Raw genomic sequence first — 14,916 nt, forward strand, 5'->3', positions numbered from 1 at the left:
ATTGTCTCTATCGCGATTACGCACTCACGTGACATCACCCGCCCCTAATATATGTTGCACATAGGTTCAAATATTCAACCAGCACAGCCAAACATAGCCCACATTTCTCTATATATATTTGATTTGAAGCTAGGATACAGAACAGTTAAATAGTGACAGCACAACAGCAGACAAACAGCACCAGTGTCACAAAGCATGAAATCACACAGCCTCAAATAAGCAATCCAACCAAAACTAAAGCATATACACAGTTTGTCTTGTAGCTGGTGTTTTCATGTGAAGATAGATACTAGTGGCATGTGGCTGTGGTAATAGGATTAGATTAGACTGACACACAGCTGAATGATGTCACATCATCAGCACATGCTCTAGAGCAAGACTCTGCAGCTGAAAGACATTTAATAGAGGCTTGTATATCCATATGGTTCTGCCATGCCAAACTATGCGCGCAATAGCCTATGCTTGCTTTTCTGTTCAAATTAACAGTGGTTTGTGAATGTTTATGCTTTAATAACAAGTCAGTTATCAAGAGCGTTTATGCTGGGATGTATAGGTCGTGGCTAGGCGACACGTAACTTCATGGATGTACTGGGAAAAAAATCGATTTAAACAAAACAAAACAAAAATATTGATGACTCATCCTGCACTACACAGATTAAAGTAAAATCACTGACTACAAAGAGTTAAACTGAGTATGCGAATACAGATAGCTTTGACTGGCAAATATCCAGACATTTAATTAATACATCCCATTCATTTTGCAGAACTTGTTGTGACATCTTTATTCTTCTTCTTTAAATGGACAATGCACAATAATTAACATGAGCACTCAAGTCCATCATGTAAATGTGCCAGATTTAGCCATACGGGCACATTTTCATCTGTAGTCCCTGACAGGTTGATGGTAAAGAAAAGTCCACGTACAACATAAAGAAATCATGTTAAAACACATTCCAGCAAACATAGCCATAACCAGAGCATATTAACACAAATACAAAATGACTTAAAATAAGGAGACAGAAACAAGCCACTGCTCCAAATTATGAAGACATGATTGATTATCCAATAACCACTGTTTTATCGATGCAGAAAAAGAAGTAAACGATATAATAGTTCTTAATTCTGTAGTATTCCAGGTATGTGCAGCTCTATAAGAAAAGGCTGGCTGCCCAAAAGCACTTCTTTTATGTGGTATTATACAATCCCCACAACTAGTGCCTAGTAGATGAGTTATGATTTTGTCTAATATGTGGGGCAATATCATGAAAGATTTTATACACAGGTAAAATATCTGCAAATGTAATAATTTTCCCAGTTTAAAAAAAAAATCATATTAAAAGTTTACAATGATGATATAAATTAGAACATCCCTTGTTATCAGTTATTATATACAGTATAACAGATTCATATACAATATTCTTGCCAGCAATTCAGTGTATTGTCCAGAGCAGCATGTTTTTTAAAACAGGAAAGGCATGGTGTAATTTGATAAGACCAGCATGAGTTTGTTTTGAAGCGAGAATGACGCAAAACATGAAAATGGGTTAACAGAAAAGTTAACAATGGCATAATGCATCTACAGCAAGGATAAACTCCCAAAATACTGTCACTGGGCCCACCGGTGGGCCCAAAGTCATTACATATTTAAAATAGTAATATCCTATACTAAACCTAAACAAATCTTGACAAACTATATATCATTTGAAAGCTTACAGTCTCTAGTTTTCATTTGTGGTGACTGATTTTCAAAATAATAAAAAAAATAAAAAAATTTGCAACAAAATATTTTCATACTCCTAAGGCGTGTTCAGACTTTTATTTTGAAATAGTGATGAACATGAAAAATCATGAAAGAATGGTAGAAACCTCAGTTTGTTTTCATGCCAAGAGTTCAAAAGATAGCATAAATTCAATTATTTTAGAAAAAAAGGTCTGAAAATGTTTTAAATATAAAGAAAAAAACACATGGAAATGGAGGCGCCCTTATATGGGCAGTAATGGAGTCTAGTGAAAAAGTTTGGTACTGCGGCCAAACAAAATCTCACTGAAAGCTCATTTTTTGAGTTATCAACCTAAAATTTGAAACACAACTTGTTCAGATTTTTCGCTTTGATTTTTTTGCAGTTTTAGAGTCGCCCAGGTTTTGAAAAAATATATTTTATATAAAATATGAATAATTACATTTTTTATATGTTCATAAACTCAAAATTCTTTAACTTTTTTTCTGTTTCACTTTCTTAATTTATAAGAAAGTATTCACGTCTACAAAAATCTGACAAATGTCTTCTTTAAAACAAGACCAATCTTATGTCTATATTCCAAAGCATTCTTGAATTACAAACATTTAAGTTCGTAATGTGCATTTTCATGTCTATTCAAAAAAAGGGGGGTGACAGTTAACAGGTTAAGAATCTGTAAATATATAATCAAACTATGAACCAGACTTTCACTCTTCTGTTAGATATTTGGTCAGCTAAATTGACTGATTATTGGCTGATGTGGGTTTTATGTGGAAGCACAACAAGTCCTTAGACAACATGCTATCTTTATCTCAAAGCTGTGCGTAACAGAAGCTTTGGCAACACTAGGTGAGAATGAAATATGTAGGATTGTACTAAATCATAAACATTTGAATGTGAGCGTTGCACATTTGTTTCCTCATGCAGTCTTTTGCCAAAGCCGTTTTTAATAATGAAAATACTGAATGTTTCATTTCAACTGGTGATGCCAAATGTTCTGACTGTAGGATCCAGAAAACTGGATTAACTTGTACTGTAAACTGTAATTTTCCATTGAAAATCCTTTGTAATTTGTTGCTGCTTGTAATCTGTGTGTGGGAAACTCGCCCTAAGATAAAGCTAAAATGAAACCAGAATATACAGATAACACTGTCTCTTAACCAAACCTCACAGGCTTGTGATTCAGATGAAATGACTGAGTTGTGTGGACCTGGATGCTAAAAGGCAGCATCAATGAGGAAGGACCAGAGAGGATCAGAAGAAACATATCCACAGAAACGTGTCATTGAATGTAAATCTCAAAACAAAGGCTTACAACTGCTCCTTTCCTCTCTGGTGCTCTCTTTTGAAATGCTTCACGGAATTTTTGAGTCACGTCACTCTTACGCTTCATATGCATTGTTATGCCATAAGCATTTCCACAATAATCACACTGCAGTACTGACCTTTCTCTCCCCACAGATTAAATGGTCTGAGGGAGGATGTTGTGGGGAGAATAGAACACAATTGAAGTTGAACAGGTCAAGGGCAAATTGACATTTCCTGTTAAAAGCTGCTGAATAAAAGTTATATGACTACTCTACTGGGCTTAGACAAACGTATGAGACTTGAAAACTGTATATGATCCGGCTGATATTTACTGAATGTTTACATAAACACACACTCATACATGTTCCTCCCTGATAAAACCATGACGTTGGAGTTGATAAGTGTGATTCATTTCTGTGAATGAGTTCAAACTTTGATTCAATAAATCAAATAAAAAATGTTCATACATAATTTTACATTAAAATATTCATAGGTAAACATGTAGGTTTATTAGTGTGTACTATGAAAAGAATATACTTTTGTCATACAAAAATTACAAATTAAGTATACATCACGGCAACATATATTAAATTTCATCAAAAGTGTACAACTGGTCCTGTGATATAGCATATGTACAGTATATCCCTTCAGGCAGGAAAGTTCTCGATTTCATGTGAATTGTGCTGTTTAGTGAGGCATACTCATTATAAAATACTCAAGATTCCAACCAATTATTCATAATTTAGAATGTTTTTAAAATAACAAGAACTCATGTTTGAAAATTTGCTCTTTCTGACTAATTTTGCCAGCACGGGTCACATATAGTTATCACGAAAATAAAATTACTCATATCATGATACAAGACTTAGGTAATATTGCCCACTCATGATATTTCTCACCACCTAAGATGTTAAATTACGACGCAAAGGCGCTTGGTATGGTATTCACAGATGTACTGTAAGCCACCAATCCCACTCCTGCATTTGTAGAAGGACTTGGCTCTCGCAGTCAGGTGGAAATGCTTCCAAGGACGGATGGAACCTTGGAAAAGCAACAATATTTGCCAGGGGGTGGATGGGAGCTCTGAGTAAACTCCTCATAAAACTAAGAGAACACTGGAAGTGTTCCCGTTCATTATTTCAAGTCCATTTGCAATTTTGGGGTTGTAGCTTATTTGTTCCTGACCAAGCTGTTCTCTGGATTACCTCTATTGCTATGTGAATTGCAACTTAAAAGAGACACTGACGTGCAAGCTGGGAGCTCACAATATGCCATTGAGCCAACCACTCAGAAGCATTATTAGCATTATTACAATTACCCTGCAATGATGCCGTTTTTTGAAAACAAAAACAATCGCACAAACAACGTAAAATTAGCCCAGACAAGTGAATACGATTGAAAAGGTGCTGTTAAGAAGAGCTGAAAGTTGGTCGTAAAGTGACAATGCTGTTATTTGGGTTTGTCACGCAACCCCTTGTCCCATAAAGGATGCTAGTGCACATCCTTAGTGTGTTTGAAGTTCCGCATCCGTTAAGCTATCGTCAATCGCACAAACAGATTGTGTAAGCCTGACTATCCATGTATGAAATGTGGCAGCCCACACACTGACATGAGAGATGTTTTGAAAAGTACAGGAAATATGACGGCAGCAATGAATCGGGTTAGTATCGGTGGGCCGCTAACTATGCTAGTCGCTTCAGGCGATATTCTTCCCGCATCAACCGGGCTGGAAATACGGATGGAGCTGATTGCCGCCCGCTGACTGTGCTGACACTGTGTTCTTATTGTGAACTAATAGCGAGACACCCACTCGTTCCTCACTGTTGTCAAGGAGCCCAGCGGCAGATTCAATAAAGCATCTATCAGCCAAGCCCCTCCGCTGAGCTGAAGGGAAGTGCTACACAAGCGCCTGTATTTCCAGGGAAAATCAGAGCCTTGGCAAGTCCACGGTCAGGGATTATGTGATGGGCCTGCAGTGATTCAAGAAAAAATTGTCCCTGTATTTGAAATATGAAAAGGTTGCTGTAAAGCCGTTATATTTTTATATGAGAGAAAAGGAAGCGGAAGCCAATGCCATTTTCTAAATGTTTGTTTTTGTTATTGATTTTTGGCACAAGAAATCAAAAACATTCAATCTATTTCATTCAGTCCACAATAAATAGCCTAGTGCTGTCTATTGACGTTTTTGTAATAAAAACTAATTTCTATATGAATAGTGAATAAATAAGACATAATTAGTCAAATATAACTCCCTACTCAAGTTAAATGTCTATTTATTTTGTGCATAAACTTAACATGTTAAGTTTTGACGGATATCAGTAAAATATTATAAAAATTCACACACATTAAACTGATTAAAATTGACAGTAAAGAGATTTACATTGATACAAAAGAAGCCTACTTCAAATATTCCTTTCTATTCATCAAAGAATCCTGAAAAAGAATGCAGAGTTTCCAAAAAAATATTAGGCAGCACAACAGTTTTTATCATTGATAATAAAAAATATTTTTTGAGCGTCAAATTAGCATATTAGAATGATTTCTGAAGGATCATGTGACACTGAAGACTGGAGTAATGATGCTGAAAATTCAGCTTTGCCATCACAGGAATAAATTACATTTGGAAATATATTCAAATAAAAACATTTATATTAAATTGTGTGTGTTTGTGTGTGTGTGTGTGTGTGTGTGTGTGTGTCTGCTTTATTTGCATTAGCATAAGGCACAATAATTATGGACAGTGAAGAAATACGAACAGTGTGTCTTACCCTTAAGACTATGAACTACAAATTAACTACTACAATAATAATATTTGGCTGCTAGAGATGTTCTGCTCTGATAGGCTCACAACAATCCCCATTCTGATGAAATTATAACCACCTCCCTTGCTAATCAGCTTTTGATATACACCCTCATCTGTGAACCTGCTCAAGCGTTCAAGCGTTCCTGCTCAGTGCAGGAAATGAGTCCACCATTAAACAGTAAATTTACTCTGAATGGCAAGCTGATGGATGAGAGCCCGGCAACCTGCGACAAAGCATCAGTTCAACAAACGCACACACACAAACAAACTGACATGTGCTCTCAATCGCATATGACGCAACTGAAACGATTAGCATGTGAAAAGCGCTGGATGTTCCTTGACACATTGCTGTGATGTGGACGCCACTCCCCCAGCGGTCAATCAGCTTCACCAATAACACAAACACACAAATACATACGGTACATGCTAAAGGAAGCTCTCACCATATCCATGAGTGCCTTCGGAGAGGAAGGCTACTCAAGCGTATCATTCTCTCCTCGCGAACCCTGTGATTGCGGCCGGACTTCATTGAATGACAGACTTTCAAGAGTTTCTCAACAAGCACTCCACGAATCCTTCTCATTGAGAAAAAAAGACTACGCGACAACTGTGTCCATGTTGTCTCTTGACTTGTTAGCCATGTTTGGTTTTTGCTTCTTCCATCTACTTGGCCAGACTTTAATGCTGATAAATATATATATATATATAACATTCAACAAAGTAAGATAAAAACAAGCTATTCCAATAAGCATTTAAGGGGAGACAAATGAAATCACCCTGAAATGAACAGTGGCTTCCATAATGTCCAAATACAACAGCCTCTGACGGAGTGTGCCGAGCTGTTCCCGTCTGACGTTCATTGTGTTTATCTGGAAAACGCTTGGCCACATTCCTCCTTCCTATCCACATGACGATATCAAGTCTTTGTTTTTTCCTGTTGCCAGCGATATATTTCCTCTCGCTTCACAGAGGGCAGGGCAGTGAAGTTCGGCAAGTACACTGCCCTAAATCCTTCAGTGTTTCAATCAATGTTCAATCAGCTTTATCCACCTTTTTCCTGAACATTAAAGTTGTCGAAATCTATTGTTGTTTTCTTGGTATGAGAATTTTACGCCTGAGATTTGCGTACCATAGGGTAGGGGTGGGCAATATGGCAATTTTCTTTCAGGCAGGATCATGATCTACAATCTTATGATTCTTTTTCATGTTAGCTTTCAAGACTTATTTTGCAAGTTTCTCAGCAATACAGCCGAACTAAGACACCACTGACATTTAAAATATTTAATTTTGTGTTCCACAGAAGAAAGTCATTCAGGTTTTGAAATTGCATGGTGAAATTTTGGGTGAACTCTCGCTTTTAATTAAAGAGAGATATCAGGGCAGACAACAGAAGAAAAAAAAATGATTCCATAGTCACCCCCTCACTTTCACACTATCTGATCATATATTTCATAATATTTGTGTTTTATTTCTGCACTATAAATCATTTTCTTATCTGATTTTTGTTGCATAGGCAACGTCTCCCTTGGACAAAACATCCCTGGTTTATGAGCGTGTATGTGTTTGTGTGGGAGGAAAACACATTGCAGGACCGAGTGAGACTACTGTTCTTGCGTAGATCTCTTTCCCTGTCGGCATGTGGTCATCCTCTTCAACCCCATAACGAGAGCCCCTGCTGCCCTTTTCGTTCCAGCAATAAAGCGTATCGATTCTGTCAGTGCAAGCTGTACTCTTTAGCTTTTTAACACAACAAATGACGCCTCAAACTGAGAGGGAAAGACAACAAGGCAACAGCGACAAGAAGACACTCATGATCTGATTTCTCTTTCTCTTAATCATATACCCACACAGACACACATGGGCATAGAATATGCAGGGGAAGTGTCCCCCGCACTTTTAATATGACGTAAATTCAAGTGTGTTCGCAAAGAGGTTTACATGGGCCAATGTGAATAATCTAGATTTAAATTCAAAGAGACAATATAGTCTATGCATGACCTGATGCACTAAACTCTCATGTAATGTATGTTTCATTAATACTGGAAGCCAGAGGGCTCCCCTGCGCAGAAAGTCCAAAACAGACTCGAAGAAGTAATAACTTATGACGTTCCAGGAAATCCCTTATATGGCCAAAGGCATCCAGCTATTATTATTTTTTGTGGAAACCTTAATAAGATTTTTTTGATGAATAGAAAATAAAAAAAGGCATTTATTCACAATAAAAATAGTTTTGTAAAAAAAATCAATTCAATGAGACTTTGCTGAACAAAAGCATGAATGTCTTTTTTTTATTAACAGTAATGTATTATAATGTATTTACAACCTTTTTTGCATGCCACATGGTTTGATATTTCATAATGAAACATTCATGTATTTTGAAGTGTCTCAATACTTATAGGGGCCACTGTAGACCATCTTCCGTAAAGCAAGATTACTTAGAATTCACTGGTTCTGATGCATGCATTTTAAAAACACTTGATAAAAAAAAAGCAATCTGTCAACATCAGCAAAAACAGACAGAAAACAAGCATAGTAGAGAATTTTAAAAAAGTCTCCTGGGAGAATATTAGCATAAAGAACACATCCAACGATAGTTTCTTTCTTTGTAAAAGAAAGTTTCAATTATCTCCGACAGGTGTAACTGTTTTTGGTAAATCACAACATAGCACAAGTGTGCTAGTCATTATAGAATTTAAGTACCAAAACCTGCACTCTTGTTTTAACATAATGGTTCTCAACTGATTTAACATTGAACATCAACATCAAGTGACCAACCATAGTTTAATGAACAAAAGCAAACAAAAAAGTGCTTAAACTAAAAAAATAAAGGAATAGTATTATCATGAACTGCATAGAGCCACAATAAACATCTTCTGAACAGCAACAATAAAATGAATGTCTTTCTTAATTGGAAATTTGACAATTTTGCACAAACAATACTTAGCCATGTGATTTGAAAGCCTAACATATGAAACAAACACTTTGCCAACAAATGCATTAGGCTCATGAACATACGTACAAACTGCCCAGCATATTGCATAATATATATCAATGATGTGTTTATTGCTGGTTTTATGCTCTCTGCATAATTCACCTCAAAGCACGGTCAGGACAAACAATGTTTTACATCTTCATAAGCTTATTTATTGTTTTAACTAATTATGCATGATAATATGGTTAGTTTAATTGTTTTTTTCCCCCCTGCGGTCCATGACCCTAACATAATAGACCTACACCCATTATCGGGTCACAACCCACCACTGCTTTAGCTCAGTGCTCAATGCCATAATATATCTGTCAAGTGCTGATTTATAAAACTGCTTAAAATCATCTCACTGTTCTTCCCTTGAAATGCATTTACAGCAGGTACGCCAGGAGTCACATTTTATACTCTTCATTGCATAACATCCGTTAGGATAAAAGCTTTTAGTGTTAAAAATCCACAGAGCATAAATTTATAGATGCACCACTGAACTGGAACCTGGTTATAGTGTATTATGCAATAGCTTCTTTCCTTTTTTACACATGATCTGTGACCATTATCAATCTCCACCATTTCCACTTCATTCACTTGTTAATTCAACGCACTTACTGACAGTGTGAGCTAAATGAAATGCATTCTGGTATTTGCACTGGGTGTGATCACCGAAGAGTGAGAGGGGGAGACGTTATGACTCCTGAATGAGGGTCCGACTGGGGCTGCTCATACTAGTCGTTCTCCCAGCTCCCAAAATAGACTTTCTGCATTGCGCCGGCGGTCCTTATCTCGCTGTGTGATGTTTATGTTATCTCTCTATGGGGGGATCTTTCTCTTTCTTTCAATGCTGCTTTACACATTTCATTTTCACAAACAGGGCCACCAGGAGTCACATAGCAGCATCTAAAGTCTTAAAGGGGACCTATTATGCAAAATTCACTTTTACATGGTGTTTGAACTGATGTGTGTCCACAGTGTGTGTAAACAACCAGCCTAAAATGGTAAAAATCCACCCAAAATGTGGAAACGAGTTGGCATTTTAGCACTTCCGGTTTCATAGTCCTGAAGTCAATGGGTTTTTGGTTAAAGGGATCTATTAAGGTCGGTGGTCTAAGTCTGCACCACCCTATTAGCATAAATCCCACCCTGAGTGAGGCCCACATAGTCTACCATGTATATCCTCGCTATAGTACCTATTAGCCGCATTACCACTGTCGGGCCAGTGCGAGCCAGGGCTTTAAACGGGCCGTTTAATAGCCTCGGGCCAGTAGCACCGGGCCCAAAATCTGCTGCGGTTCCAATGTCAGGCCAGAAGTTCCACAGCGGTTCACTAAAACACGCCCGTAACACACCTCTCTGGAGCAACGTCACACAAACACATAATATCACCAACAAATGGATTTTTTATTTTAGAAAACTAATCAGAAAGAAATCACTGGAAACAACGTAATCGCAAAACAAACATGATAAAAGATACCGTTTGCTGGCATTTTTGTTGTTTACTTGAATATTTAAAACCCAAGCACCAATGTTTTACACACAGGTTTACAATAAAAAGTGATACATTGATCATAATTAATAAAATTGTGTCAAAATTGTATATTAGTCACACAGAAATAAAGTGGTTTAGCCTATTAGGTCTATTTCACAAAAGAAAGAGGACACACAGTCGCGTCTGTTTATGTTTATTTTGTAGTTACAGGACATATTTACATCACATTTAGAAAGAATGATAATTTCTACAAATATGCCACCAAAAAGACGACCTGAGGAGCTTTAGCACTACAGTTATATTTTCAGTCAGAGAAACAGGGGAAGCTCCCGAAAAAAAAGTTGCTTTATTTTATGATAGTCAGGTATAAAGAGACGAGACTAAGGCTACTGACAGATCAAATAAAAACATGATTGTGATAGCCTTTATGATTTGTCTGATTTCTTCAAGCGTTCATATTTACCATGTTTACTATGGTAATGGTTAGCGTGCATAGTCTTTTGCATCGCGTATAAATATTTCTACTAAGTCTTTAATGCTGACAGAATCATCTGGCACTACCGTCTCCAGACTCAAGTAAACTCCGCCTCTGTTCGTAACCACTCCTCAAGCCCGAGTTGGCCCGCTTTGGACCAGGGTATTCGTTGGGCCAGAAAACCCTGGCCGTTGGCCCAGAGGAAACCCTGGCGAGGCCTGATCAAGCCCCGGAAGTGACAGTAGAGACGTGACTGGCCCTGGCTGGCACGCACTAGCACGACAATGGAAACGTGGCTATTGAAAAAAATGTCTACATTTACACATTTTCTGTTTTTGGATGTACCAATGAACATAAGCGTCTCCATAGACTCCCGGCATCTGAGCCACTGAGGACACAGTGGATGAATTTTTGGCAAAGAAATTAGGTAAATTATTGCATGTTTGTGCAACTTTATATCCAGAACAAGTAAGTATCGCACTTCATATTTTGTGAATGTTTCCAAATCAAGTTTCTGAAAGTGCTTGTTAGCATGCTGTACGTGGCTAAAGATGATTATATAAATTACAACCATAATTAAACAAAGCAATACCTGTTCTATGTCCATGCAGCATATATTCTCTGGCTCTGTAGGCATTCTTCAGCTCCCACATGAGCACCTGTACAACAATTTATAGATGATCTTGACAGAGAATGCTAATCAACAAGTTGAATAATGTTACATGTTGTACAATGTCACTCCACAACAACTACATAAATTCATCAACTAACCATTCAGAAACATCCTGTTGCATTCTAAAAGTTGTAACTTCTTCCTGAGTCTCCCCATTAGTGTCCGGCTCTGGTTCGAACATATAAGGCTGCTACTGACCGCTACTGACAATTTGTGATATTTTGCTGCGTAAGATTCTCCATGTAAAGACTCGGCCCTCTTCTGGAAAGGGTACACACACGAAAACGGTGTGTTTTTGCTCACACCCAAGTAGGGGCAAATTGGACGTACTATAATAAATTATCTGTTAGATATTTAATCTGAAACTTCACAAACACATTCTGCGACTCTAGAGACTTATATTACATCTTGTAAAAAGGGGAATAATAGGTCCCCTTTAAAACAAAAGCACTTCATAAACTGAAGCAGGGCGCCACAGAGCCCCTTAAAAGTTGACTTATTCATCATTGCCGAAACAAAGCTACTGAATCTAGTGCAAAACAGACAGTGTGAGCAATGTAGTTTGATTACAAATGAACAAATGATTCCTAACCCGATCCTTTTAGTGAATCTTAACAACATGCAGTGCAACCAGTGTAGTCAGATTTTTGAGCAAATGACTCTTGTGAACTTGTTCTTTTTAGTGAATTGAAAACAGCACAAACGATCATAGTCCACTTATCGAACATATGACTCTAATGAGTCGGTTCGTTTTAGTGAATCAAACACATGCAGCTAACAATTAAGCATGTTCGTTTACAAGACAAAACCTGCTGAAACCACATTTTTTTGCTTGTTTAGTATTGTTTTATAATATATGGCCAATTATTGGGTTACATTTATGCTGATTCTCAAAAGACCCATTAAAAGTCTGCATAAACAGATGCGTAAACAAAAGAGTTGTTTTAAATTGATTTATTATTGAAATTATCTCATTATCTGGCAATGGAATTTAATTTATCCAAATATTTATTCCTTAAAAGTACTAAGAGTCATTATTGGAACCATAGAGGGACAGGATGTGGAATTGGAACCAGAACCATTAAATTCTTCATGATTCCCATCCCTAAATGAGACTCATTTAAATTACAAAGGAGGTGTACTTGCACTGAATGACAATTACTTCACTAAAATACTGACGACACTATAATATCCATCTTGCAATTCTGAACATTTTTAAATTGTTGTTCAGGAACAGAAACATAAAATGCTTTCTCATATTTGATTAGAGGCGTTCAACTTGACTCATTTATAAAAATAACCACATTTACATATGCACAGGAAACCCAGGTATGAGTCAACCTGTAATGACAGGTATGAGCTGTAAAACAAGGCATAATGTCATGTTGTTAATGAAATTCATGTAAATGAGCTCTTAAGTAAATCGCATGAAACATAACCTGTCTTCAAAAGTTATAACCCAATTTATGCCTGAAAGAGGCAGCAGCCGAAAATCTTTGTTATATTGCAGGCGCTAATGAATTACTCACGTCCAGAGACCAATTTGCATAATTCCAATTCTCACCCAAAGGCATTGTTCTTGCTTTTTTATGATTCCTGAATTCTATTACTGTTGTGAAAACAAAACCCCACTGTGTAAAGAAGGTAGGTGATGGTGAAATAAATTCAAAGGGGCCGTGTAAAGAAAGGGAAGATAATATCGCGGTTATCAATGTCATGCGAGCCTCGTCTGGTGTCTGTCCTCAGGACTGTGTAATTACTGTCACAATGTAATTAACCTTCACCCCGTCTCGATGGATACTTTGGTGCTCACAGCATATTGGCGCCGACCATGTAAGCAAGTGTACAGCCATGTCCGATAACGGTCTGGGAGAAGATTTGGTGAAGCACAGGTGGCATTTAAATGTCATGGGTCAAAATGCTACACGAGTAAAGAAATATCGCATCATCCTAATATCAAAGAAAATAATTGGAACCAAAGAAGACAAAGGAGAAAAAGAGGCTTACCGGTAGTTTGTTTACACAAAAATCTATAGGCTAATATAAATATATAGTTATATATTGAAATGTTAAAATGCAAATAAATATGTACATTTAAAAGGTGGAAGGAAGGTACATACGCAAAGTCTGCTTTATGGGGGAAAAAAAAAGAAAAATATATCCAGTAATGGCTTTAGGAAATGATTGTTCTTAGCACTGTGGAGGTGGAATAATTCAAATATTTCAAATGCTCTTACTGAGAAAATGTTTAGCCTGCACTCCATTTATTATGCTGTTTATCACGACTGCTATTTATTTTTTGTGTCCTACAGTGACATGACAGAACAATTACCACCATGCAGCACTGGTTCGCATTTTTCAAATCATTCCTGTACACAACCAAACCTGGGACACCATGACATTAGACATGCCGATAATATACAGCAATACGATATATCATTATAATGAACATGCACGGTATTGTTATTGTGGGCAATTTAAAATAGTGTGAATTATTTATTACTAATTATTCAGAATAATAGGTATTACGCATTATTATGAATTATTTTAGAATTCATTTTAAGAATATTTTTTCATTAACCGGTTAAAATGTACAATACTGTTTGTACGATGCATCAAAGAGGCATGTGCACTGGAATCTGAGGGTGTAAAAAAATTTAAACATTGAGAAAATCACCTTTAAAGTTGTCCATTTATGTTTGCGAATATATAAATGTTTTATATATTTACGGTTGGAAATGTACAAAATATCTTCATGGAACATAATCTTTACTTTATATCTTAATATAATGATTTTTGGCATAAAAGAAAAATCGATAATTTTTACCCATACAATGTATTGTTGGCTATTGCCACAAATACCCGTGGCGTGCTACTTGTGACTGGTTTTGTGATCCAGGGTCACATTTTATTCTGGACTACAACATGCCCTAGATACTGATTGAAAACATTCTGATTATTTATTATTGTTCGGTAACACATTACAATAAAGCTACATATAGTTAACATTAGTTAATTTATTAGCTAACATTAGCAATAAAACATACTTCTAATGCATTAATTAATATTAGTTAATATTAGTTTCAACATTTAATAATATATTATTGTAGCTATTGCTCATTGTTAATGTGAGTTAACCCTCTGGAGTCTGAGGGGGTTAAGGGGCCCCTGGAGAAGTTTTGACATGCCCTGACATTTCTGCTTTTTTCAGTTCATTATAAACACATTAATGCATTAGTTAATGGCCCAGGAACGCATCTAACTTGGCAAAATCAGGATGTGCCCATTGTATCCCATTCCTTACGGATGGCTTTGCTTGGAAACAGATGCGGAACCCACAAGTTCGCTGCTCGACACCCTGGAAACAAGCCCTCTGGTGCTACATGAAGAGTCAACCACTAAGTTTTTCATCAGACTGTCACTTTATCTCACCTCAGTCCATCAGTCCC

General features: G+C 36.8%; 1 protein-coding gene across 10 annotated transcripts in view; it reads right to left on the bottom strand.

The window, feature by feature from the left end:
- pde4d (phosphodiesterase 4D, cAMP-specific) overlaps nucleotides 1-14,916 on the bottom strand; it is a 126,304-nt gene that overhangs the window by 41,591 nt on the left and 69,797 nt on the right. Inside the window, exon 1 of one of the 10 annotated variants that reach the window (XM_079637113.1) lies at nucleotides 6,627-6,643. The exons of 8 other annotated variants lie outside the window; for them this stretch is intronic. Coding sequence is in view for 1 of the 2 variants with exons in the window: in XM_079637121.1 (XP_079493247.1) it covers nucleotides 6,294-6,433 (140 nt within the window). In the remaining variant the exon portion in view is untranslated. Of the gene's footprint in view, nucleotides 1-6,293; nucleotides 6,461-6,626; nucleotides 6,644-14,916 lie in introns of those variants that run through there. One more of the 10 variants, XM_079637121.1, reaches the window with a different exon arrangement.

The sequence above is a fragment of the Phoxinus phoxinus genome (assembly GCF_949152265.1).
Source record: "Phoxinus phoxinus genome assembly, chromosome: 15".
Lineage (NCBI taxonomy): Eukaryota > Metazoa > Chordata > Actinopteri > Cypriniformes > Leuciscidae > Phoxinus > Phoxinus phoxinus.